This window comes from Rhinatrema bivittatum, chromosome 4, assembly GCF_901001135.1.
Source record: "Rhinatrema bivittatum chromosome 4, aRhiBiv1.1, whole genome shotgun sequence".
Lineage (NCBI taxonomy): Eukaryota > Metazoa > Chordata > Amphibia > Gymnophiona > Rhinatrematidae > Rhinatrema > Rhinatrema bivittatum.
The window spans coordinates 17,510,935-17,536,522 of NC_042618.1; the positions used below are offsets into that span (position 1 = coordinate 17,510,935).

At 43.1% G+C, this 25,588-nt stretch overlaps 1 protein-coding gene across 2 annotated transcripts in view; it reads left to right on the forward strand.

Annotated features, from left to right (window-relative positions):
* TDP1 (tyrosyl-DNA phosphodiesterase 1) overlaps positions 1-25,588 on the forward strand; it is a 298,041-nt gene that overhangs the window by 100,757 nt on the left and 171,696 nt on the right. For both annotated transcript variants that reach the window (XM_029597773.1, XM_029597774.1), the window contains one exon: positions 17,864-17,971. In XM_029597773.1, the coding sequence (XP_029453633.1) occupies positions 17,864-17,971 (108 nt within the window). The remainder of the gene's footprint in view (positions 1-17,863; positions 17,972-25,588) is intronic.

The following is a 25,588-nucleotide window of genomic DNA, read 5'->3' on the forward strand; positions in this document are numbered from 1 at the left end:
GCTACTATATTATCGAAATTGGACTACTGCAATTCCATTTTACTAGGCCTCCCAAAAAAACTCTCTTCAACCACTACAGATGCTACAAAATGCAGCTGCTCGCCTGCTTATGAACACACACTGCCACGAACACATCACTCCGCTCTACCAATTCCTCCATTGGCTTCCGATCTCATCGAGGATATTATTCAAAACTCTTACTCTTATGCACAAATCATTATATAACCAAGATATGCATTGGCTCTCTGATCATTTTTACATTCTATACATCAGACAGCCCATAAGAAAAATACACCAAGCTAAACTCTGTATCCCATCGCTAAACATATAAAATATGCATCTACGAGAGACCGATCATTTACGATAGCTGGAATCAACATTTGGAACAAAATGCCCACAGATCTGCGCCAAGAGCCCTGCTACAAGAATTTAAACAGAACATGAAAACCTGGCTGTTCAAACAAGCCTACAATTTATGAACACTTCCCCTACTAATAATATGACTTTTATGACACATATCCAATAATATCTCTCATACTACACGGTTCTTTCAATATCACTAAACACACCCTATATACGTGCAAGACTCTTACTATTGCAAAGAATAATCTATCTTCTAACCTGTATATTAATGCCTGACTCTCAAGCAATCTCCATCGCCCGTTCCTTATTCCAATATTGTAAATATGTGTATTATGTTAGTTTATAGTTTTAATTTTTATCCGATATGTACCATTCTATAATTGCTAGATCATATAGATTGTTGCTAATTTAATGTTCTTTGTAAACTGATGTGGATTGTAAAGCTTGTTGCTAATTTAATGTTCTCTGTAAACCGAGGTGATGTTTCCCAACATGCCGCGGTATATAAAAAACCCTTAAATAAATAAAATAAACACATTATTAGCCAGGTAGATTAAAGAAAGCTGCTATTTTCCCTGGGCATGAGTTACAGGAAATAGATCTACTTGCAACCTGGATTGACTACCGGCCTCTGTGGACCTTTGTCTGATGTAGAATGGCATTTATGTTCTTATGATGCTATTAGCTGCCACTGGTTAAGTAATGAATATTTGTAGTATTTATTTATTTATTTATTTATGGTTTTTATATACCGGAGTTCCTGTATACAATACATATCACTCCGGTTCACAGTTAACAGTAATAACTACTGCCGGGGGGCAGTTTACATGGAACAAATCTTGGAACAGAAAACAAAAAATTGGTCTAAGTAAATAAGAAAAAAACAAACTAGCTAGGTTCAACTATAAACAACTATAAACATTATTATGCTAGCAAAAAGTGTCCCTGCTAGGTAACATGAGTGAATGAATGCATGGACATTGTAAGTATTATAAAGTGTCTGTTTAGTAAGACATTCACCTGTGCTGCTGTTATAGTGTTAGGGTGCTTTTAGGATTAGAAAACAGGTAAAGATGTCAGCTGGATAGCTTTAGAGCTAACTGCTTTTAAAATGAAAACTCTGAGAATTTGCAAAGCAGATGTTGAATTTGCCTGGTTTATTTTAAAGACTTCTGTTTAGCCGTCGCTCTGTGTTTTAATGTTGTTATTTAGCAAGGACTCCAGGATAATCATTAGTGTATTTCTGTTAATATGGAAGGCAATTTCCTTATCGCTCCTGACCAGTCCATTATGCCTGGGTTTCATGCCCCCCCCCCCCCGGCCAACAAATGGAGACCTGAGAAGATTCAAATTCTTTGACGTTACCCCTCAGGGGGCACTTCAGTATTTCTCTGTCCTCAGTAGATGTTAGAGATGCTGAATCCTGCAGCGTAGGGGTTTAGGAGACAAATTGCTCATAGCAAGTTCCCTTGAGTGGCAGAACGGAGGGAGTCGGGGAGCCCTTCTTGTAGCTTGGTCCTAGGTTTAGGATGAGATAAGAAAGCCAGTGGTATTGGTTCCCCTCCTGTCACAGCCTGGAGTCTGGCTCCTTTTCTTCCCTGGGCTCGAGAGTTGAGTCCAGTTCCTGGTAGGGGATATTCTTTTTTTTTTTTTTTTTTTTTAATTTAAATTTTATGGCAAACATTGAAAAACCTTATACATAATCCACTAGGTACAGAACAAATCAAATGGAAATCATAATCAGCATTGTAAGCATTCTGTAACAACAATAGATGCCATTATAAAAGTAGAATCCCTAGTTGCCCTCCCTCCCCCCATAGAGGTGTGCAGACAACTCCAGTAAGCAACGTGGAAGTGGAAGCATTAAGGGTGAATCAGGAAATAGGTCACATTATAAAGGCAGATCTCGACAGGACCCGTCGGATGGATGGACTAGCCCCCACTCCTCCAGTATATACTGAGAGCTCCAAATAGGCTGTACCTGCTCCATCGTCCATATGTAAAATTGTGTCCAAGTCTGCAAGGCCGGCATTCAGCCAGAGTAAGCCTGCGAGCCAGCGTTCATAGAGTCCCATGTCTTATAAAAATTGGAAGAAAGAGATTTGTTCTTGTATGCTTGTGATGCGCCCCAAGCTGTACACATTTCTCACCGAGATTTGTACCATCTGTAAGGTGGGAACTCTGGTGTCCTTCCAATGGAGTGCTATAAGACATCTCGTTGCTGTAACCACATATTTAATAAAATAGTCGTGAAATCGGTAACCATCTTTCCTGTCTTCATTTAGCAGTGCTTGCGATGGAGTCAACTGAATTTGAATGTTCAAAATTGTTGTAATCCAAGTAGAAACCGTTGTCCACAGCTGAGTAATCCTGGGACAGGTCCACCAAAGGTGAAAGAAGGTACCCCTTCCCTGACATTGCTTCCACATAAGCCACTGGAGCTCGGCACCATATGCTGTATCTGAGTGGGAGTGATGTACCACCCTAAAAAACAGTTTATAGCCGTTCTCGATGTGCTGGGCGGAAATTAACCCTTTCCGTAGTCCCTGAAAAACTCGTAGCCAGTCCTCCCCAGTCCAATCACATTGTAAATCTGATTGCCAAGCTTTTATATGGGACGCCAACATATTAAATCTGCCACTCAGCAAGCCATAGATGTTAGAAATATGTTTGTCAACTTTATCAGCGTGGCGACACATATTTTCAAATGTAAGGATACCCTTTGCCAGATCTCTTTCCACTTGAGATCTGTGTACGAAATGTCTGACCTGTAAATATTTAAAGTGGTCCGCCGTAGAGAGCTGGAATCTATCTCTGAGAGTGGGAAAGTGGGTCAGCCCTCCCGGTGCCCAAATATGTGCAAATTGTGTAATACCCTGCTGAATCCAATGGGAGAAGGCCTGTGGGTGACCAGCTGGCCGAAAATCTTTGTTATGAAATAAGTATGTGCTTGAAAGGTAGTTGCATGCCCACCAGGGTTGTTTTTCCATTGGCGCCATGTGGAAAGAGTAACCTCTACAGACTCAGGGAGTATGACCTCTGGCATCCAGGTAGCCCTCCGTTGCCATAATAAAGCTCCTATAGGTAGCTTCCCCAGGAGCGCCTGCTCCAGTTGAACCCATGGCTGACAGTGCTTAGTACTATGCCAATCAACTGCCGCTTTGAGCTGGGCTGCCCCTAGGTACCGAGCAAGGTGAGGCATACCCAGACCCCCCTGTGAGCGTGGTAAATATAGGGTCTCTTTAGCAATCCTAGACTTCTTGCCCTGCCATAAATATTTGTTCAGCCGCTTTTGCCATTTGTCCAGAAGCTTGGGGGGAATGGCAATGGGCAATGTTTGAAACAAATATAGTAACCTGGGCAAAATATTCATTTTTAGGACCGCTAGTCTCCCCATCCAGGAGATATGATAGCGATCCCATTCTTCGAGGTCTTTATAGATTTTTGCCAGCAAAGGCGGATAATTTAGCTGAAAAAGATCAGTACTCACCCCCAAGTACACTCCCAGGTATTTAAGCTGTTGTTTAGCCCAGCGAAATGGGAATTGCTGAGTGATCTGGGTTACCGTCTCGGGAGTCAGGGATATATTTAAGAGTTCAGATTTTCCCCAGTTAATAGTAAAGCCTGAAACTACGCTGAAAGCATGAAGTTCCGAGGAGATCGCCCTTAGTGAAGTCAGCGGTTCAGTAATGGTAAACAGCAAGTCGTCCGCAAAAAGTGACAGTTTGGAGGAGAACTCACCAACCCGGACCCCCAATATGCTTGTGTTGTTCCTGACCCTATACGTGAAGGGTTCCAAGAAAAGGGCAAATAGGAGGGGTGATAGGGGGCACCCCTGCCGCGTCCCCCTTTGGACGGCAAAAGGGTGGGAGTATCCCCCATTGATCTTTAAGCAAGCAGTGGGCGCCTCGTATAATTTTGAAATCCACCGAATATATTTATCCCCTAAGTTAAACTTTCGCAGGGTATGGAACAAGAAAGGCCAATGTACCAGGTTGAAGGCCTTTTCGGCGTCGACGGCTAAAAGTGTCATAGGTACGTGCTGGGATCTCGCCCACCATATAGCATCAACAGCCTTACGGACATTGTCGGAGGCCATCCGGCCTGGTATAAATCCCGACTGGTCCGGGTTAACCAACTCAGGGAGGAAGGTGTTAAGCCTGTGAGCTAATATTTTCGCCAGGAGTTTCAAGTCCAAGTTGATTAAGGAAATGGGGCGATAGGAACCGCAGACTGTGGGGTCACGCCCAGGCTTGGCTATCAGGGTCACGCCAGCCAAATTGGCCTCCCTGGACAAGGAACACTGATCTGGTAACGAGTTGAACAATTGTACTAGGGGTGGCACTAAAGGGCAGCAAATTTTTTATAAAATACAGCATTAAAACCCGTCCAAGCCTGGAGATTTGCCCACTTTTAGTGATTTAATCTCCCACAGGACCTCTGCAGCAGTGATATCACGGGTTAGAAATTTTTGGTCTGCCATGGATATCTGTGGTAACGGAATGGATTGTAAGTATTCGGCAATCGCTTCCGGGCGTATCTGAGAATTAGAGGCGTATAATTTAGAATAAAATCTCGTAAATCGTTGTCTTATGTCCGTATTGGAAGTAAGAATTTCCCCCCGCTCGTCTTTTACCTTTACCATATTAAGGTGGGCTTGTCTAGCCTTCAGCTTGCGTGCCAAATTCCGCCCCGCCTTATTCCCACCTTCATAGAAAAGCTGTTTACTCGTTCTAGCTGAAAAGCGACCTGCGCCGCCTCTATGTCCACCAAATGCATACGTAATTGATCCATGTTGCTTCAAAATGCAAGGGTCTCCCGTTCTGGAGTGATCATGCACCAGCCTTTGTAAGTGCTGGATGGTCTCCATTTTATCCCGCTGTTTTTGCTTTTAATATATGCCCCTCGAGCTATGAGTTTGCCCTGAGAACAGCCTTAAGGCAGTCCCAAAGCGTAGTCGGGGACACACCTGGAGTATCATTAATTAGTAGGTATTCCTGAATATCGGAATATAAAAGAGCACAGAATTCTTCATCCTCTAACAGGCTATCATTAATCTTCCAGTAACAGAGACCCCTGTCATAGGCCAAAACAGCCATCTGTAAAGGCACGGGGCCATGATCCGACCATGTAATAGCCCCTATAGCCGGTTGGGTAACCTGGTTGGAGCAACCTTTATCAACCAGCAAGTAATCGATTCTAGAATATGTCTTATGCGCTCTAGAATAAAAGGTATAATTTCTCTGTTTCGGGTGCCAAACCCGCCAGGTATCAATCAAGTTATAACGTCTGAGGAAGCTATGAAAACTCTGGCGCTCCCTCCGCTTGTTTTGTGAACTCCCATTAGAGTTATCTAGCCGAGGGTTAGTAGTTAAATTGAAGTCCCCTCCTATTATGAGGTGACCCTCAGCACTGTGTTCAATAAACTGAGATAAGCGGTCCAGAAAAATATCCTGGGAAGCATTGGGAGCATAAACACTGAGTATGGAGTATTTTACACCAGCAATGACCACGATCACCATAACATATCTACCCTCGGGGTCTGGATAATCCGCTATATATTCATAGTGGAGATCTTTATGGATAAGGATACCCACCCCTAGGTATTTGTGCGCTAACGGCCGTGCAGCCCAGTACTGCCCAGGGAAATTACTATTTCGAAGCAGGCGCTCATATCGTTTTTTTAGATGCGTTTCCTGTAACAATGCAATCGTGATATTGCGCTGGGCCAAATCTGAAAATAGGGACTGCCGCTTTAGAGGAGTGTTAAGCCCCTTAACATTAAGGGACTGGATAGTGATGGTCGTCATAGCAATGTAGTATTACACGTAAAAGTGACTGACATGGAACATAACAATGATGCATATCGAGCCTGCCATCCAGAGAAATATCTCCCAATTCCCCATCTGTGAAACACTTGATATTGTGAGCTCACCTCCATGTTCCCTCCCCGCTTCCCCACCCCCCTTACAGCATGTTCCTTAACCAAGGATCATACCATATGTATGTGGGAGGACAAAATCATTCCAGCAGAAGTCTGCCCCCTCCGACAGGTAACAACCTGATTATATTGCTAAAGTAAGCATACAAGCACTCCTGAGTAGTAAATATCAACTAACTCGAGCCTGACACCCTTGAGGCAGCCCTACTAACTACTAAACAGCAAAAAACAGAACAAAGATTGAAGAAAGCTGCCCCATCTTGGCCAGGCTCGTAGGCAATAGAATTGTAACGACAAAAGGACACCGCGCTAGTCAAACACTGCGCCAGGAACGGCGTTCCCTGCCCCTTAAGAGCGTAGAACTGTAGTGCGGTGGCCCGCCTGGGTATCCTCAGCTCTGTGGATCTTTGTCCGGATTCCGCCGCAGCCTCTTGTCCCCTCGATTCACTCTTTTGCCATCTGGGGGGGGTCATCTTTATGCGCTGAGGGCTTGGGGGGCGCCGGAAGCCCCACGATCACGCCGTATCCCGCCTCCAGTAAAACTTGAGAGGCCTCTGAGGGGGGTTTTCACACGATGTAAGTCACCCTTTACTGAGAAAGATATCCCAAAGGGGAACAGCCATCGATAACGGATGTCTTCCCTCCGCAGAAGCTCCGTAACTGGCTTGAAGTCCCTCCTTTTTTTAATGGTCACCGGCGAGAGATCTATAAAAATCATTATCTCGTGCCCTTGCCATTGCCATTTATTTTGTTTGCGGGCGATACCAGCTAATTTATCTTTGAGAACAAAGTCCTGAAAGCAGGCAATGATGTCTCTGGGTAAGTTGTTAACCCGCGGGCCCCAAAACGCGGTGTGCCCGGACTATTTTGACCTCCTCCTCTCCCGCCTGCGTCTGGGCCGTCTCCCCTGCTGTAAGCAGCATGGCACTGAGTTGAGTCACCACGGCTGTGCAGTCTAAATATTCCGCGAGTTCTGGCACTCCTCGAAACCGGAGGTTGTTCCGCCGTGACCGGTTTTCGAGGTCTTCGATCTTCTCTTGCAGCTGGTCCACTTCAGAGCGCATTTGTGTTAGCGTGGTGCGAGTTACTTTTACCTCCTCACTGTTCGCTTCCGCCCTGGTCTCTACTTCAAATAAGCGCCGACCGTTCTCAGCAATGTCCCCTTTAAGTTCCTCAATAGAGGAGCGGAGGTCGGCAGTATTAGCAGCCAATTCAAGTTTCAATTCCTCAAACCAGCGTTTCATATCCGCTTTGGTGGGCAAATCTGAGTTATCAAGCTGCTCGTCCGCCATCTCTTCCAACGTATCTGCAGGTTCCTCGTTGCCGGCCGCCATGTTGTTGCCCAGCGAGTCGCCAGCCGCCGCGAGTTTATGGTAAGAGTATTTCTTGAAATCAAGCGGTTTGCGCCGACTCGACATCAGTGAGGTCTTACGTTATTCCGTGGGCTGTTGGGCACAGATTAAAGCCGGTTGGAGTGCTTGATGCAAGTAGATGCTGTCTCGAGGTAGAGGAGACACAATTCTAGGCTGCCATCTGCATGGATGACGTCACTTCCTCTCCTCTGGTAGGGGATATTCTATCTCAGAGTGAAGTCTCTTTCTCCTCCCTGGGCCAGGGCCATCTGGATCCCGGTTCTGGCAGCTGGTCCTCTTCCTTCTACCTGCAGGGAAGTATATATCCAGCAAAGTTAAAAATAAATATATAAAATAATCAGAAAAGAGAGCCTGATTACAGGGGGCGTTGACTTGCTGATTGGTTCATCTGCTAGCAATATCTTTCGTTCCCTGGGAGACTGAGTTAGGAAGGCCCACAGTGCCTCCGACTTTTTGCTGGGTCAGAGCACGGGAAGCACCACGGGACTTGCAGGGGTCACTGCGGCCGCACTGCATCAGAAGTATGCTGCGATTTTGTTTTGAGGCTCATTCAGTGTTGGTGGCAGTCTTCCAAGCCAGGCGCAGTTTTGGGGGATGGTGCAGCGGGGCTTAGCTTGGCCAGCTGCAGCGACTTGTAAACTCGCAGGAGAGGCTGGCGAGGCAGCCAGGGAAGATTTAAAGAGTGCTCCCGGCGGGAGGGGGGGAGGAACAGGTCGTGAGATGACACTAGCAAACCAGGATGGTTTGGGTGTGGTTCTTCAGCCTCCCCAGGTTTTTCAGCAGAATTTATTTTATTAATGCACGAGGCCTTTTGTCTAAGGAAAGCCAAGCCTCTGGAGAAATCTGTTTCTCTCTTTGCTCTCTGGAAAGAGAGATTTCAGATCACAGTGTCACAGAGACCAAGGGGAGAGCCTGTGGGCTTGGAATAGGGTTTCCTTATTTCAGAAGTGTTCATACCCTCCAGCAGAGGGAGATGATACTTCAGGAAGGGGTAGCTGCCCACATTGCTTGTGCAAGCCTTCTTGGAGCCGATTAATCTTGGTGGAGCCAGAAGTGAAAGGAGGGGCTCCTATTTTGGGTGGTCTTTATGGCAGACTAGAACTTCCCCGTTCACACCAGGGAATGGGGACTCATCAGAAGTTGGGCTGCATGTGGGCAGGGCTATGGCTACATTATATCCACTGCCAGTGGGGGGATTTAGTTGTTCAAATACCAGAAAGTTGATGCCTTGGTTTCCGCCATTACAAACAAAGACTACCATTCCAGTGGAAGGCAGCACAGCCTTGATGGACAGAAGAATAGAAGTGGTTCTGAAACTGTTTTGAGGTGGCTGTCTTAGTACTCCAGGCTGCGGTTTACAGTCCTTGCATGGGTTTTAACAGATTTCAGTGAGTAATTCAGCTGGGAACAAAGTCAGCATGGCTTTTCCCAAGGCAAATCTTGCCTCACAAATCTGCTTCACTTTTTTGAAGGAGTTAATGAACATGTGGATAAAGGTGAACCGGTAGATGTAGTGTACTTGGATTTTCAGAAGGCGTTTGACAAAGTTCCTCATGAGAGGCTTCTAGGAAAAGTAAAAAGTCATGGGATAGGTGGTGATGTCCTTTCGTGGATTGCAAACTGGCTAAAAGACAGGAAACAGAGAGTAGAATTAAATGGGCAATTTTCTCAGTGGAAGGGAGTGGGCAGGGGAGTGCCTCAGGGATCTGTATTGGGACCCTTTCTTTTCAATATATTTATAAATGATCTGGAAAGAAATAAGACGAGTGAGATAATCAAATTTGCAGATGATACAAAATTGTTCAGAGTAGTTAAATCACAAGCAGATTGTGATAAATTGCAGGAAGACCTTGTGAGACTGGAAAATTGGGCATCCAAATGGCAGATGAAATTTAATGTGGATAAGTGGAAGGTGATGCATACAGGGAAAAATAACCCATGCTATAGTTACACAATGTTGGGTTCCATATTAGGTGCTACAACCCAAGAAAGAGATCTAGGTGTCATAGTGGATAACACATTGAAATCATCGGTTCAGTGTGCTGCGGCAGTCAAAAAAGCAAACAGAATGTTGGGAATTATTAGAAAGGGAATGGTGAATAAAATGGAAAATGTCATAATGCCTCTGTATCGCTCCATGGTGAGACCGCACCTTGAATACTGTGTACAATTCTGGTCGCCGAATCTCAAAAAAGACATAATGGCGAAGGTACAGTGAAAGGCTACCAAAATAAGGGGAATGGAACAGCTCCCCTATGAGGAAAGACTAAAGAGGTTAGGACTTTTCAGCTTGGAGAAAAGACAGCTGAGGGGGGATATGATAGAGATGTTTAAAATCATGAGAGGTCTAGAACGGGTAGATATGAATCGGTTATTTACTCTTTCGGATAATACAAAGACTAGGGGGCACTCCATGAAGTTAGCGTGTGGCACATTTAAAACTAATCGGAGAAAGTTTTTTCACTCAACACACAATTAAACTCTGGAATTTTTTGCCAGAGGATGTGGTTAGTACAGTTAGTATAGCTGTGTTTAAAAAAGGATTGGATAAGTTCTTGGAGGAGAAGTCCATTAGCTGCTATTAATTAAGTTGACTTAGAAGATAACCACCGCTATTACTAGCAACGGTAACATGGAATAGACTTAGTTTTTGGGTACTTGCCAGGTTCTTATGGCCTGGATTGGCCACTGTTGGAAACAGGATGCTGGGCTTGATGGACCCTTGGTCTGACCCAGTATGGCATGTTCTTATGTTCATTTTATGTTCTTATGAGAGTCTCTCTGCGTGACGTGGAAAGGCTGGAATCGACAGTGGCCTTTGTGGTGGATGCTGTCTATGATCTTACTCAAACTTCTGCTAGGGGCATGGCATCTGCAGGGACTGCTCAGCACTTGTTATGGTTGTGTAACTGGTTGCCAGACACATCTTCACATTTCTGTTCAAGGGGAAATTGCTATTTGGTGAGGATTTAGAAAAGTTGGTTAAGCATTACAGGGACAATAAGTCCTTAAAATTGCCTGAGAACAGGCCCAAAGGTTCCCAGAAGGTGAGACTTAAATTTAGGGAAGCGAGATGTTATAGGCCCAGCAACCTAAGTTCTTCCTATAACACCTGCAGTAATTCCAAGCAACAGTTTTTTTCTGTCCAGTAAGAGAACCTCGGGGGACAGCCGCACTTTGGGTGTCCAATGAAATTCAGGGGACTCACTCCCCTCTTCCTCCAGTATTCCAGCAGTGATCTCTTCCAAAGATGAACAGCTCCTGTGCAGTGAACAAGAAGAAAAGCAGTGCATACCGAACTTTCACAGACCAGTGCAGTTATGTTACTCCATTAATGATGCTGTCACTTTTGTCAGTTTCTTCATCTCCATATCTGTAGTGCGTTTTACTGGTTCACACATGTAATGCTGCACCGGTTTGTAATGCATGTTTGTAATTTCATTTTTTGTGAGAACCTTGGGTAGGAAGTCATGTAAGAACCAAAGTGTAAATACTGTGTGTGTGTGTGTGTTGAATAAAAGTTTAGTATGTGGGGTTTAGCATAGTGGAAGTAGACTTTCGATAGTCACTGTGTACACCCCCTTAAACATTTATCACATTTTGTTGTGTCAGTTCATTAGACTTGCATTAATTTAAATAAGGAGTTTTTCCCACCCATCTGCACACTTTTCAGGGTCAAACATGTTGTTTAATTGGTGTACAAAGCATATATCTAAAAAAAAAACAACCCAAAACTGAGGTCCAACAATTGGACAAGTCTCCACCTCCCTGAGTCAATAATTGGTGGAAGCACGTTTGGCGGTGAGTCGCTGGGGATCGAGCTTCTCCAACTTTGCACATCTAGATTGGTCAGCATTAAACCACTTTTCTCTTTACAAAACAGCTTGAGCTCTGCCAGGTTCCTTCGGGAGCGATGAGAGGTAGCAATTAAGTCCTGCCACAGATATTTGATTGAATAGAGGTTGGGGCTCGGATTGCTCCACTCGAGGATATATTTCCAATGTAGCTTTCTGTCTGCTTCCGGGTTGTTGTCATGCTGAGAGGAGAACTTCAGTCCAAGTTTCAGCTTTCTTGCAACGGGACGGCAGGTTTTCCTCAAGGATTCTTCTGTAGTTTTTGCTATTCATTGTCCCTTCTGTCCTGACAAGTGTCCTAGTCCCTGCAGTGATGCTGCCACCATAATGCTACATGGTATGGATGGTGTTCTTTGGGTGATGTGCTGTTTGTGCCAAATGCAATGCTTTGCATTCAGACTATAAAGTTTTATTTTGTCAGGCCACAAAATATTTTTCCACATGGCTATAGTATCTCCCCAAGTGTTTCTTTGCATACTTTGAATGGGATTCAAGGTGGGCTTTCTTGGATAGTGGTTTTATACTTGCCACCCTACCAAACAGGCCAGATTTCTGAAGTGCTTGGGATATTGTTGATATATGCTCACTTTGACCAGTCTTGGCCATGTAGCTCTTTCAAATTTGCCATTGGTCTCTTGGCTGCCTCCCTGATCAGTCGTTTTGCTCAGTCATCCAGTTTGGAGAGATGACTTGATCTAGGACATAAGAACATAAGAACATAAGAAAATGCCATACTGGGTCAGACCAAGGGTCCATCAAGCCCAGCATCCTGTTTCCAACAGTGGCCAATCCAGGCCATAAGAACCTGGCAAGTACCCAAAAACTAAGTCTATTCCATGTAACCATTGCTAATGGCAGTGGCTATTCTCTAAGTGAACCTAATAGCAGGTAATGGACTTCTCCTCCAAGAACTTATCCAATCCTTTTTTAAACACAGCTATACTACCTGCACGAACCACATTCTCTGGCAACAAATTCCAGAGTTTAATTGTGCGTTGAGTAAAAAAGAACTTTCTCCGATTAGTTTTAAATGTGCCCCATGCTAACTTCATGGAGTGTCCCCTAGTCCTTCTACTATCTGAAAGAGTAAATAACCGATTCACATCTACCCGTTCTAGACCTCTCATGATTTTAAACACCTCTATCATATCCCCCCTCAGTCGTCTCTTCTCCAAGCTGAAAAGTCCTAATCTCTTTAGTCTTTCCTCATAGGGGAGTTGTTCCATTCCCCTTATCATTTTGGTAGCCCTTCTCTGTACCTTCTCCATCGCAATTATATCTTTTTTGAGATGCGGCGACCAGAATTGTACACAGTATTCAAGGTGCGGTCTCACCATGGAGCGATACAGAGGCATTATGACATTTTCCGTTTTATTCATCATTCCTTTTCTAATAATTCCCAACATTCTGTTTGCTTTTTTGACTGCCGCAGCACACTGAACCGACGATTTCAATGTGTTATCCACTATGACACCTAGATCTCTTTCTTGGGTTGTAGCACCTAATATGGAACCCAACATCGTGTAATTATAGCATGGGTTATTTTTCCCTATATGCATCACCTTGCACTTTTCCACATTAAATTTCATCTGCCATTTGGATGCCCAATTTTCCAGTCTCACAAGGTCTTCCTGCAATTTATCACAATCTGCTTGTGATTTAACTACTCTGCACAATTTTGTGTCATCTGCAAATTTGATTATCTCACTCGTCGTATTTCTTTCCAGATCATTTATAAATATATTGAACAGTAAGGTTTTGGTGGCACCATGCAAGTTCCATGTCTTAATAATCATCTTCACCGTGCCCTGAGGGGTATTCAGGGACTTTGCAATTCTTTTATACCCATCCCCAGATTTGTGACTTTCTACAGTTTTGGAGCACTTTTGTTAGCTCCTTACATAAGATATGCCATCCTGTGTCAGACCAAGGGTCCATCAAGCCCAGTATCCTGTTTCCAACAGTGGCCAATCCAAGTCACAAGTATCTGGCAAGTACCCAAACATTAAATAAATCTCAAGCTACTATTGCTTATTAATTAATAGCAGTTTATGGATTTTTCCTCTAGGAATTTAACCAAAACTTTTTTAAACCCAGTTACACTAACCACATCCTCTGGCAGTAAATTCCAGAGCTTAGCTATGTACTGAGAGAGAATTTTCTTTGATTTGTTTTAAATGAGCTACTTGCTAACTTCTTTGAGTGCCCCCTAGTCCTTCTATTATCTGAGAGAGTAAATAACCGATTTACATTAATTTGTTCAAGTCCTTTCATAATTTTGTTAATCTCTATCATATCTTCAGTTGTCTCTTCTCCAAACTGAACATTCCTTAGCCTTTTCTCATAGGGCAGGCATTACATGCCCCTTATTTTGGTTGCCCTTCTCTGCACTTTCTCCAGTGCAATTTTCTCTTTTTTGAGATGTGGCAACCAGAATTACACACAATATCCAAGGTACGGTCTCACCATGGAGCGATACAGAGGCATTATGACATTTTCCGTTTTATTCACCATTCCCTTTCTAATAATTCCCAACATTGTTTGCTTTTTTGACTGCCGCAGCACACTGTACCGACGATTTCAATGTGTTATCCACTATGACGCCTAGATCTCTTTCTTGGGTTGTAGCACCTAATATGGAACCCAACATTGTGTAACTATAGCATGGGTTATTTTTCCTTATAGGCATCACTTTGCACTTATCCACATTAAATTTCATCTGTCATTTCGATGCCCAATTTTCCAGTCTCAGAAGGTCTTCCTGCAATTTATCACAATCTGCTTGTGATTTAACTACTCTGAACAATTTTGTATCTTCTGCAAATTTGATTACCTCACTCAGCGTATTTCTTACCAGATCATTTATAAATCTATTGAAAAGTAAGGGTCCCAATACAGATCCCTGAGGCACTCCACTGCCCACTCTCTTCCACTGAGAAAATTGTCCATTTAATCCTACTCTCTGTTTCCTGTCTTTTAGCCAGTTTGTAATCCACGAAAGGACATCGCTACCTTTACCATGACTTTTTACTTTTCCTAGAAGCCTCTCATGAGGTACTTTGTCAAATGACTTCTGAAAATCCAAGTACACTACATTTATTGGTTCACCTTTGTTCACATGTTTATTCACCCCTTCAAAAACATGTAGGAGATTTGTGAGGCAAGACTTGCCTTGGGTAAAGCCATGCTGGCTGTGTCCCATTAAACCATGTCTGTCTAAATGTTTTTTGATTTTATTCTTTATAAAGTTTCCCTTTTGAAAGTTTATTGCTAGAGCCGTGGATTTACTTACTGTCCCCCTGCCAGTCATTAATTCAAACTTGATCATATTATGATTACTACTGCCAAGCGGCCCCACCACCGTTACCTTTCTCACCAAATCCTGTGCTCCACTGAGAATTAGATCTAAAATTGGCTCCCTCTCTTTTTGGTTCCTGAACCAATTGCTCCATAAAACTATCATTTATTCCATCCAGGAACTTTATTTCTCTAGCATGTCCCGATGATACATTTACCCAGTCAATATTGGGGTAATTGAAGTCTCCCATTATTACTGCACTACCGATTTGGTTAGCTTCCCTAATTTCTCTTAGCATTTCACTGTCTGTCTCACCATTTTGGCCAGGTGGGCGGTAGTATACTCCTATCACTATAGTCTTCCCCAACACACAAGGGATTTCTACCCATAAAGATTCAATTGTACATTTAGTCTCATGCAGGATGTTTATCCTGTTGGACTCTATGCCATCCCGGACCTAAAGTGCCACACCTCCTCCCGGGTACTCCTCTCTGTCAGTGCATTATAATTTGTACCTCGGTATAGCAGTGTCCCATTGGTTATCCTCTTTCCACCATGTCTCTGAGATGCTAATTAAGTCTATGTCATCATTTACTGCTATACATTCTAATTCTCCCATCTTACTTCTTAGACTTCTGGCATTAGCATACAAACATTTCAAAGTTTGTTTTTTGTTTGTATTAACATTCTGCTGTTCAGTTGGCAGGAATAAATTGGAATCTTTTAGTTCAGCTTAGTTTTTAATTATAGGCAGTTGGTCTACTTTTCTTATTATTGGAACCTCTCCGTTGGGATGCCCTAATGCATCATTAGTATCCTTTGAAGATACCTCCCTCTGAATCTTGTGCTGCTGAGTGGCTGACTGGTTTCCCCTTTGATTTAGTTTAAAAGCTGCTCTATCTCCTTTTTAAAGGTTAGCGCCAGCAGTCTGGTTCCACCCTGGTTAAGGTGGAGCCCATCCCTTCAGAAGAGACTCCCCCTTCCCCAAAAGGTTCCCCAATTCCTAACAAAATTGAATCCCTCTTCCTTGCACCATCGTCTCATCCACGCATTGAGACTCCGGAGCTCTGCCTGCCTCTGGGGACCTGCGTGTGGAACAGGGAGCATTTCAGAGAATGCTACCCTGGAGGTTCTGGATTTAAGCTTTCTACCTAAGAGCCTAAATTTGGCTTCCAGAACCTCCCTCCCACATTTTCCTATGTTGTTGGTGCCCACATGTACCACAACAGCCGGCTCCTTCTCAGCACTGTCTAAAATCCTATCTAGGCTACGTGTGAAATCCGCTATCTTCACACCAGGTAGGCATGTTACCAGGAGATCCTCATGCCTGCTTGGTGCTCATGGTTGGGTCATTTGCTTTGAAATGCATTACCCAGCAGAGAGAGGTAACTGGATTTAACACAAGTGCTGCATGCTTTTGAAGGTAATTGGCTACATTAGAGCTTTTTGTATTTAGGATTGTTTCAGGAATACTAAGGAATAAACGCTTATTCAAGCAAGCTATTCCATGTTTTTATTTCTTCTTCGTTTTCTAAGTAATTCTGAAATATATTTTCACTTGGCAGTTGTGGGGTAAGATGTGTGTATATATGTAACAAACACTGTTTTTTAATACATTTTACTTCCAGTTAATAAGACAATAAAGAGTGAACATCTTGGAAGGGGATGTAGAATTTTATAGCCACTGTACCTAATTCTTAATTATTTTGCCACAAGTAATATCAAATTTAATTTGAGTTCAGCTGTATACCGATTCTAGAGTGAATATTTACAAGACTATTGAACAAGTGACATATTAGAATAAAGGGTATAGGAAGGGTACACTTTTGTATTGTTGATATATTTTTTTATTCATTTCTACACATTTCTTAAATTTAGATCATAAATATAGGTAGTGAGTGGTATAACTGTTCAGTCAAAAGATTTATAGAGATATTTTCATAAACTGTTACTTGTTCCACATACTTGCTATATAACAATTACATTTTCAGTATATTTAAATGATAAAATAGAAAAAAATCTGTATACGGCTTCTATATGTCTGCCATTGTTTGTACCATAATAATATAGTATATCGAAAGTATATTTAATCCTATATCTTATTCTTGTATTTGGAAAGGAATGGAGAAGAAAAATTGGGAATATCGTAATGCCTTTATATTCATCCATGGTGGTATGCAATTGAACCTTGAGTGCTGTGTGCCGTTCTGGCCACCCCATCCGAAAAAAAAAATGTAGCAGAACTAGAAAAGATACAGAGGGGCAACCCCCAAAATAAATGGGCTGGAATGGCTCACTTACGAAGAACAGGCTAGGGCTGTGAGGAAAGTTCATAAAATCAAGAGGGAGCAGGACAGGGAGCTAGGGAATGGTGATGTACTGAGTCTATAGACACTCCTTGAAACGGGGAGCAGGTTTGTAACAAACTTGCAAAAGTGTTTTTTTCACTCCATGCACTATCAAGCTGTGGAATCTGTTTTCAGAGAATGTGGTCAAAGCATCTACCATAGCAGGGTTTAAAAGAGCTTTGGACAGGTTCCTGAAGGAAAAGTCCAGACCACCTTATTAGCCACCTCTTGCCCCGAAAATGAACAACAAAGATTTGGGTCCACCCTTTGGCATCTGCCAGGTACCTCTAGTGACTAGAATTGGCCGCTCTTGGACCCAGGATACTGGGCTGATTCGTATATAGTATATTCTTCTATATTGTACTGGTTCTATATTTTTATAAGGGTGTTCTTTGTTTCTTATTTAATGTCTTTCTTAAAAAAAAAAAAAAATCAAAATATGGCTTTATCCTCTGAGCATATTTATATTTGACTTTCTATGTAATTGTAAAAGCCCATTTAAATTCTGAAAAATGAAATAAAACCGTGTTATCAAACCCCAATTTTCCAACAGCCTAACAGATTGAAGGCATTGCTATTTTGATCTTCTGTATGAAATAAATGTCACATTTCGGTGTGATTTAAAGCCTATCGCAAAAGTATCTTGTTTGCTTGATTGTGTGTTCTTCTTCTTTTTAAACTTGCAGTAAGTGGGCTGCGGAAACATCTGGCCGAAGTAACGCCATGCCCCACATAAAGACCTATATGAGGCTGTCTCCAGACTTCCAAAAGCTCGCCTGGTTTTTAGTCACAAGGTATTATTAATTCTATATTTTCCATCAAGGGCGGACTGAGAGAGCTCCATGCATGCACCCATTCAGCTGTGCTCAGATAATAGCGTGAACTAAAAACATATAATTGTAGTAGTTACAAAAGGTAGAAATGTGACTGCAGAAGAAGACCAAATGACTTATTGTCTTAGGCCATCATACTTTGGCTACCACATTGACTCTTGTGGATCATGTTTCTAATCATAAAAGTTGATCTTTAGTGATACCTCTAAGAATGAAACATGATGGCATACAGGAAAGCACTCCACAGCTGATGAATGATGTGCGAACATGGAATTCTGCCAGGGAGTTCGGATCGCAAGAGAAATCTTTAATGTGGTTGCACTAAGAAGTGTTTTGTTAAATAATTGATTTGGCAGATAAAACTTAATTGCCATCCCCTCCACCACCCGTTCATACTTTTGTGCTAGTATTTTCTTCCATGCTGAGTTGGCATTTGGTATTTAATGTGTTTTCGGAGGCTCCTCCTGAACTTATAACTCAGTGTAAATAAGACGTGTTGCCTTCCTGTCCTTCATCTGAACTCCATGCAGGCATCACGCTGACACATGTAAAGCATCGCGCAAAATCATTTCAGAAAGTCTGCCTAAGGTAGGTACTGTTCTAGCAGCCACTCCTGTAAGGCGATTATTGTCCATCTGAAGCTCTTGTGGCACCACACGTCACGTTTCAGGAGTATATCAAGAAAAGGTCATTCTCCTGGATGAAACTAATTTAGCTATTGACAAAGCCAGAGTTGCAAGCAGTTGCTGCTGTGAGGACCACATGCCCTAGTAGGAAAAAAATACTCAAGTAGGCCAGGTATTACTCACCTGTGAGCCCTGAGTCCACCCCTGGCAGGAAATTGCTTTGGCAGCTAGCTGTGTGTATTCTGCCTCCTAGGGCTCTTGATAACATACCCTACATCCTCTCCTAGGAATATCCTTTCACACACTAGCACCCATTGAAAGAGGGGAGGCGCTTCTGGCCTGGAGGAACCAAAAGGCCTTAAGCGATATCCAGAACCTAGGACAGACTCTCCTTTCCCCTCTATAGACTCTTCCCACACTCTGAAACTCCGAATTAAATGAGAAGTGCCTAGCTCACTCTAAAGGTTAGCGCTCTCGATACTCATTTAAAGGCCTAGAAAATCAAGTCTTAGCCTGCGCTGCAGAGCCACCTGTCCATAAAGAATAATACGAAAGATTAAGCAAACATCCAGGCACATCTGGAGTCTCCAAAGTTGGACCAGGGCTACTATGGTATCGGATGATGGTAGTTTTTGCAAGTAGCACAAATAAATTAATATAGAGATGTGGAGAGTCCACGAAATGATTTCAACAAGCCAGAGAGTAGAACTATTCATTAGAAAATGAAATTTAGGGGGAAATAAATGCAAAACACTTCTGATCCTATTAAGATGGGTCGATCCATGCTCTGTACCAGCATACGCTGTTCTGACTTAAGAACAAATCAATAAAATAGATATTAATGAATGGGCATAAAAGCCAGCTCAAGCACAAATTCATTACCGCAGAGCAGTGGGAGAAAACTGGAGTCGTGCATTGCTCCTGCCTGCAATAGTAGGAGAAATGGTGGGAGGTTGGTTTTGTTTTGTTTTTTTGTTTTGATCTTTGCTCAGAGGAAGAATGCAATTATCTTTCCATTCTGTTGCCAAGAAAGCTTACCCAGCTCCACAAAATGTTTAAAAACAAACAGGGACTTAACGGTCTCTTTATGCAAATCTTGTTTCAAGGTGGGATGTCGGGACACATTTGTGACTGATGTACTTGATTTAGTAACTGCCCGAGAGGTCCGTGCTCAGCAAAAGGTTAATGCGTTTATTGCAGCCGAGTGCTTTTGGAAAGAGCACCTCCTAACAGGGTCTGCCTTGCCTATGCCTTCCTTCAGACCTAATTCTGCTTCGGAGAAGGTTTCCGCAGTTGGATTCCTCCTCTGAACATGGCCTGTTGCGGGTGGCGCAGCGTGACGTGTGCATGGTCTGCACCCAGTATGGTTTCTAGGGTGTTTAACGTTCCCGGAAGGCGCACTATTTCTGCAGCCTGTTGGACATGAAAGCTTGTCAGCCAAGGGTGGGCATTATGTAGAAAGAAAGTAATTTACATATTTTGCTCAGTGATGCGGTTGTGTGATGTGCAAGTTGGTTTCATTAAGATAACGGGTACCAAACAGATTAGCTTTTAGAAGGCATGGAATATGCACTACATTGCAGATCTGTTGAGAGAGAGAGAGAGTGATTCTTTTTATATTTGGGTAAACTGAGGGCAGGTAGCTAAAGTGCTACTTTGAGACTTTCGTAGTGACAGCTGTCAGTGAGGAGGGAGCACACTGCTGTCTGAAATCTTGAACCCCTTGTGTGCGAGCCCTTCAACGAAAGTCAGGAGAAAGCGGGAGGATGTAGTAGAGGTGGGCAGGCTGGAACATTTGGTAGTCCTGCCTTTGCTTTAACTCAAGCAGCAGTTATGCTGAACTGTACAGGAATCAAAAATGCACACCTTAAAATCAGTGATTTCACATCTTTTTTTATACTTTGATTTTTCTTTGCTGCTCTTTCACTAGTCTGTCTTCATCTTTCCTGTCTTTATTTTTTCAAATTTCTAAAACTTTTACTTGAATCCCTTTCACTTCTTTCCCTGATTTCTTTCTCTTTATGCATGCATTAATGTCTTCTCACCTTCCTTCTTTCTCATTTTTGTGCTCTCCCCATTGCACTCTGTTCTCACACCCTACTCTGTTTCATAATGTATTTTAGATTTATTAATGTTGTATGATGTATTTTAGCTGTCTGTTTGTTTTATTTCGATTGTGAACCGTTACGATGGGTCCTTAGTGACGGTATATAAAACTTAATAAATCTAAACCTCAAAGGAGAGGTGCTGTTAACAGTGGACCTCAATCTGCCAGATGCAGATTAGAAAGTGCAAATGCTGGATCAGTGAGTCAAGTCGTACTGGAGTCTGTCCGTCAGCAGGCATGGATTTACCATAACACGTGGGCGTTGTCATCCGACAGCACCAACACTGACCCAGCTCTTGGAGCTCAGTAAAGACTGAGCATAAACTGGAGTTCCCACACACACTGCTTCATGAGACTCATAAGCTTGTGTGTCTCTGGCCATTTAGTGGGCCTTATCTGCCTGGCTGCTGCTTCTTTTTTGACAATGCCTTGGAGGACCTTCAGAAAGAACTTTTAAGTTCTACAAATACAAAAAAAAAAACCATGAGAAAATAGTATGGAAAAGCCCACGGCCAAGAAAACGGTGGTCAGTGATTTCAAGGCCCGTGCTTGTGGATGCTGGATGTCCGTAACAGATGTGCATTGGTGCTGACCACGACTTCTCCAATTGCTACTGCTATGGTTGGATGATTCTAGGGCCCAGCAAAACCATGTCTGGGAGATGGAGGCCCTGAGGAAGACTCCAGAGACTGTCCATGAGGCTAAACAGAGGAGCTGCTCCTCATCCAGGAGCGAGCTGTCTTTGGGAGTCTTCTCCTCGCGCTCCCACAAGCACAGAAAGGCTCCTCCCTGGGCTGGTTCCCAGATCCATCTCAGAAGCTTCCAGCGTCAAGTAGAACACCTAAATGTGCAAGGGATCTCCTTCGGGGACTGTCTTCCTCTGTGCCAAAGAAAAGATCAGCTCTGTCCGTGCAGGGCTCTGCTAAAGAGAGCCCCCTGATCAACACCGAAGCAAGAGAAGACCTCATTGGTCCAGGTGCCAGCTGGAAAAGCTAGGTGGATTAAATAGTCTGTTTCTGCTGACACGTTCTGTTTCTTTCTAGGCCTTGATATTTCTTTCCCTCCCTCTCATATGTTTCCCCTTGATCTGTGCAGGATGGGTTTGTTGTGTGCTGAAGGACCTGGATGTCTTGGCTTGTTGGAACTCTGGGCTGCACTGTTGATCAGGGCCATTCACAGTATTCCTCTGACCTAAGGTGGATCACTGCCAACAATCTGCCCTGGGGAGTAGATTTATTTTCCTAATCTCCAAGCACGGACAATTTCAGAGGGAATAACAAAAAGCTGGGTTTTCTGCAAGATGTATTTTTAATTGTATCCATGCATAAAATGTTTTATTAATTTTTAATTATTTTTTTAATCGCTACATGCTAGCAGATATGATTAGAAAATCAGTTAGCCAGGACTTGATGCATGTTGAGTGGAAATTCTTGCAAAACTGAAATAATACAAGTCTAGAATTGAATGGAAACTTTAACTCCATGGCTTACATACGTAAGCTTGTAGAGTATGGAGGCAAGGAAGACACTTGAGGCAGCTTTCATCGCAGGCAGGAAGAGAAGGGGTGAGCCCTCACGAGGCTCTTCCTTTTATTGTACATTCATACAAAGGCAGATGATGTATCATTACATGATTGGCTACTTTCCCATAGCAACAGACGAGTCCCTACACTATTGGCTTTGGCTCAGGGGGTGTGCACGGATCATTTCATTGGCTGCTGAAATCTATACCTCCTGACTTTGTCCTGCCTCTGACTAGGGAACACCCAGCCCTACTTTCAGGCTATCAGGAATAATTATAAGCCAGAGAAATACATGAAGTCAGGTATCCTTTCCTAGGCAGAGAGGCCTAAGCACAAGTGATGCTTTTATTCAGGCAAAGGTCAGGGAGAAGGGAAGTTAGTGTTTAAACCCTGATGAAATGGCTTGCTGGCAAGCGCATATTTCCCACATAAGCTCCCTATTGAAATGGCCAAATCATTTAGACGACCTGATTGGGAACTCTCTCCTAAAAAGCTTGTGGATGATTTCAGTGTGGGGAGCGGATGACTTGATTGATATTTTGTCTGACATCATTCCCGGAGGAAGTATAAATGCCCTGCTATATCGCCATGTTGTTAACTTAGCGTGTCTGAAATCAGACCGCCGAAGAAGGACCTTAGAAGATGCCTTTGTTGTGCCATTAAGGGAATATTGTGAATTCAAGGATTGCTCTTAAGGGAAAAGATGATTGCTCCCTGAAGCAGGACTGTGGAGTTCGAAACGCGATCGCGTCGGGACTTTACTATGAGCTATGTACCGCAATTTTGCTGATTTTCATGAAAGTTATGCTATAAGTGAATTTTCAATTGAGATATTTTGAGTTTCCGTGGCAATATGGACTGATTTTAGTGAATCATAAAATCCAAAAAAAATAGTTTAAAGATATAATAATAAAGTAATGTGACCTTTCCATGGTGGGTCTGATTGATATACAGACTTGCTGCGTATTGGTCCTACAAAACCATTATAGTCTTAGCATTGAATTGTGTTCATGTGGCGCATTACAATCTTAAAAAGATTGACCAGGAAACCAGTTGCTTAAATATTTTGTACTTGTACTTAAGGTTTCTGGAGTACAGTGTGTTAGGGCCGATTTTGTTGTGATTTACATGCGTATGTTACAGAATCTCTGGTTCTATATGTCTTGCAGTTGCTCTGGTGTGCATGTTGCACCATCTCGCTTTCCCCTCCTCCACAGCCCCCATCTCAGCCATTAACAAGCTCCTCTTCATCGTCAGCTGGCAGGGCCTGCTTGGGCTACCATTGGTGCTTTTCTTTAAACCAATATAAGATTTAGCTAGAATGGCTACAGTTAGCCAGGTCCTGATCCATCAAACTCTTGCCCTCCCTCCTTGAGGGTCTGTTTGCCCTCTCTTCCTGCCTCTTCCCATCATCCGTTCATTTATGTCCATTTTCACTCTGCCCCTTTGGGCTGCTTGCATCGTTGTGCTATGGCACTGTCAGTACCTGGCGTTTTTCCACTATTTGGTATCCCTCTTCAGCTCACCTAGCCTATTCATTGCTGTGATAGTCCTTGGCAGGGGCTACAGTCATGGGTCTTATGTCCAATTACCAGTTGTTGCCATTGTAAAACAGTAATTGAAGGTGAAACCCATAATGGCGCACCCAGTCTGTCCAGATAAAATGTGTTCATTTTTGATAAATGTACTTTTAAAATTTGTATTTATTTATATTCCACTTTTTGGCATTTCAAAGCAGATTACATTCAGGTACTGTACCTGAGGCAACGGAGGATAAAGTGACTTGCCCAAGGTCCCAAGGAGCAACAGTGGGATTTGAAACCTGGTTTCCCTGGATCGTAGCCCGCTGCTCCTCCACTCCGATATACATTCCCATATGCAGCCCAACAACAAATCCCCTTTTACTCTGTCTTTGCCTGCCCTTTTAACCCTTTTCCTACAGCTGCTCTCCATATCTGTCCCAAGCATGCCTGAAATCTGTTAGTGATCACCTCCATCATCTTGGCTATCTGTGACTACCACCACCACTGCCCTCTATTATTTATCAGTTCTGGCTTGGCCGCTGTTGGAAACAGGATGCTGGGCTTGATGGACCCTCGGTCTGACCTAGTAAGGCAGCGTAGATTCACAAGAGAGAGCCACTTGTTTTCCCTCGCTACAGAGCCTGTGCATCTGTTGTATACTTTTTCTTTCCCACACGCGTACAGTCACACAAAGCAGGGTTAGTGGTGAGAACGCAGAGTCCAATGAGGCCTACTTTCTGAATATATCCTAAGCCAGGTTTATTTCTTTAAGAGTATTGATTTCCCGCTCCCTCCAAAGTTCGGGCTGAGTTGCATTAAGCAACATACATGACTTGACATAAAATAAGAAATGACTACCAGTTAAAGACGCGCAGTAATGCTGGGAAATCCTAGGACGGCAAGAGAACATCTGCCTCTGAGAGGAACAATATGTTTGAACAAGCACGTTTTCAGGGCGTGGTATCGGTCAGACTTAGGCCAAGCAATCCCATTTCCCTGCTCCCCCCACCTCATCTAGGGTTTACGAATGCTGCCTCCCAGCCGCTCCTGGGGATGGAAGATTTGACACAGGATCAGCAGGGCCTCTCAGCCACCAGGCTGGCCTGTTTTGGGTTTTTTAATGATTTTTTATTTTGCGTAAAGTAATGTAGTTGTGTTAGTCTACTGAAATATGAGAAAATGAAGATTAGTAAACAAATTGCAGTGCTAATTGTTAATTGGGCTAACCTTTTTTTTTAATTTTTTATTGAATAATGAATCATTTTCATTGCTTTTAAATCCAAAAACTTCAGTATAATGTACCTCTTACAGATGCTTGTTTGTCATATCTGTGTATCTGGATTAAATTATAAGTTCCCTTGAGCAGGGATTGTCTTTTATCTGTGTTTATACAGTGCTGCCTATGTCTGGTAGTGCTTTAAAAATGATAAATAGTGGCAGCAGCATTTCTAAGTGACCTTATTGTTTGTAATGCTAAGGTAGTTATTCTTGAGAAAATGTTAGTTAGGACTGGTCTGCTGATTTGCAGGCAGCTCTGCAATACAGGTTTCCTTAGTAGAGAGAACGGAGGTTGTACACCTTTGCAGATTAAGTTGCGTGCATCTAGCATGGATTGCAAATTGATTCCCGTGGTTCTGCCTGCTGTTAATGACACCATGCAGAAATTGCTTTATTACCCTATGTGCAGATTTTCATAGTAATGCTGCTTTTCACCCATCCTCCACTTCTGAGGTGTGCAGCATGCAATCGCAGTGCTGACTGACGTGCAGGTACAGTGCAATAGCTGTGAAGCATTCTCCT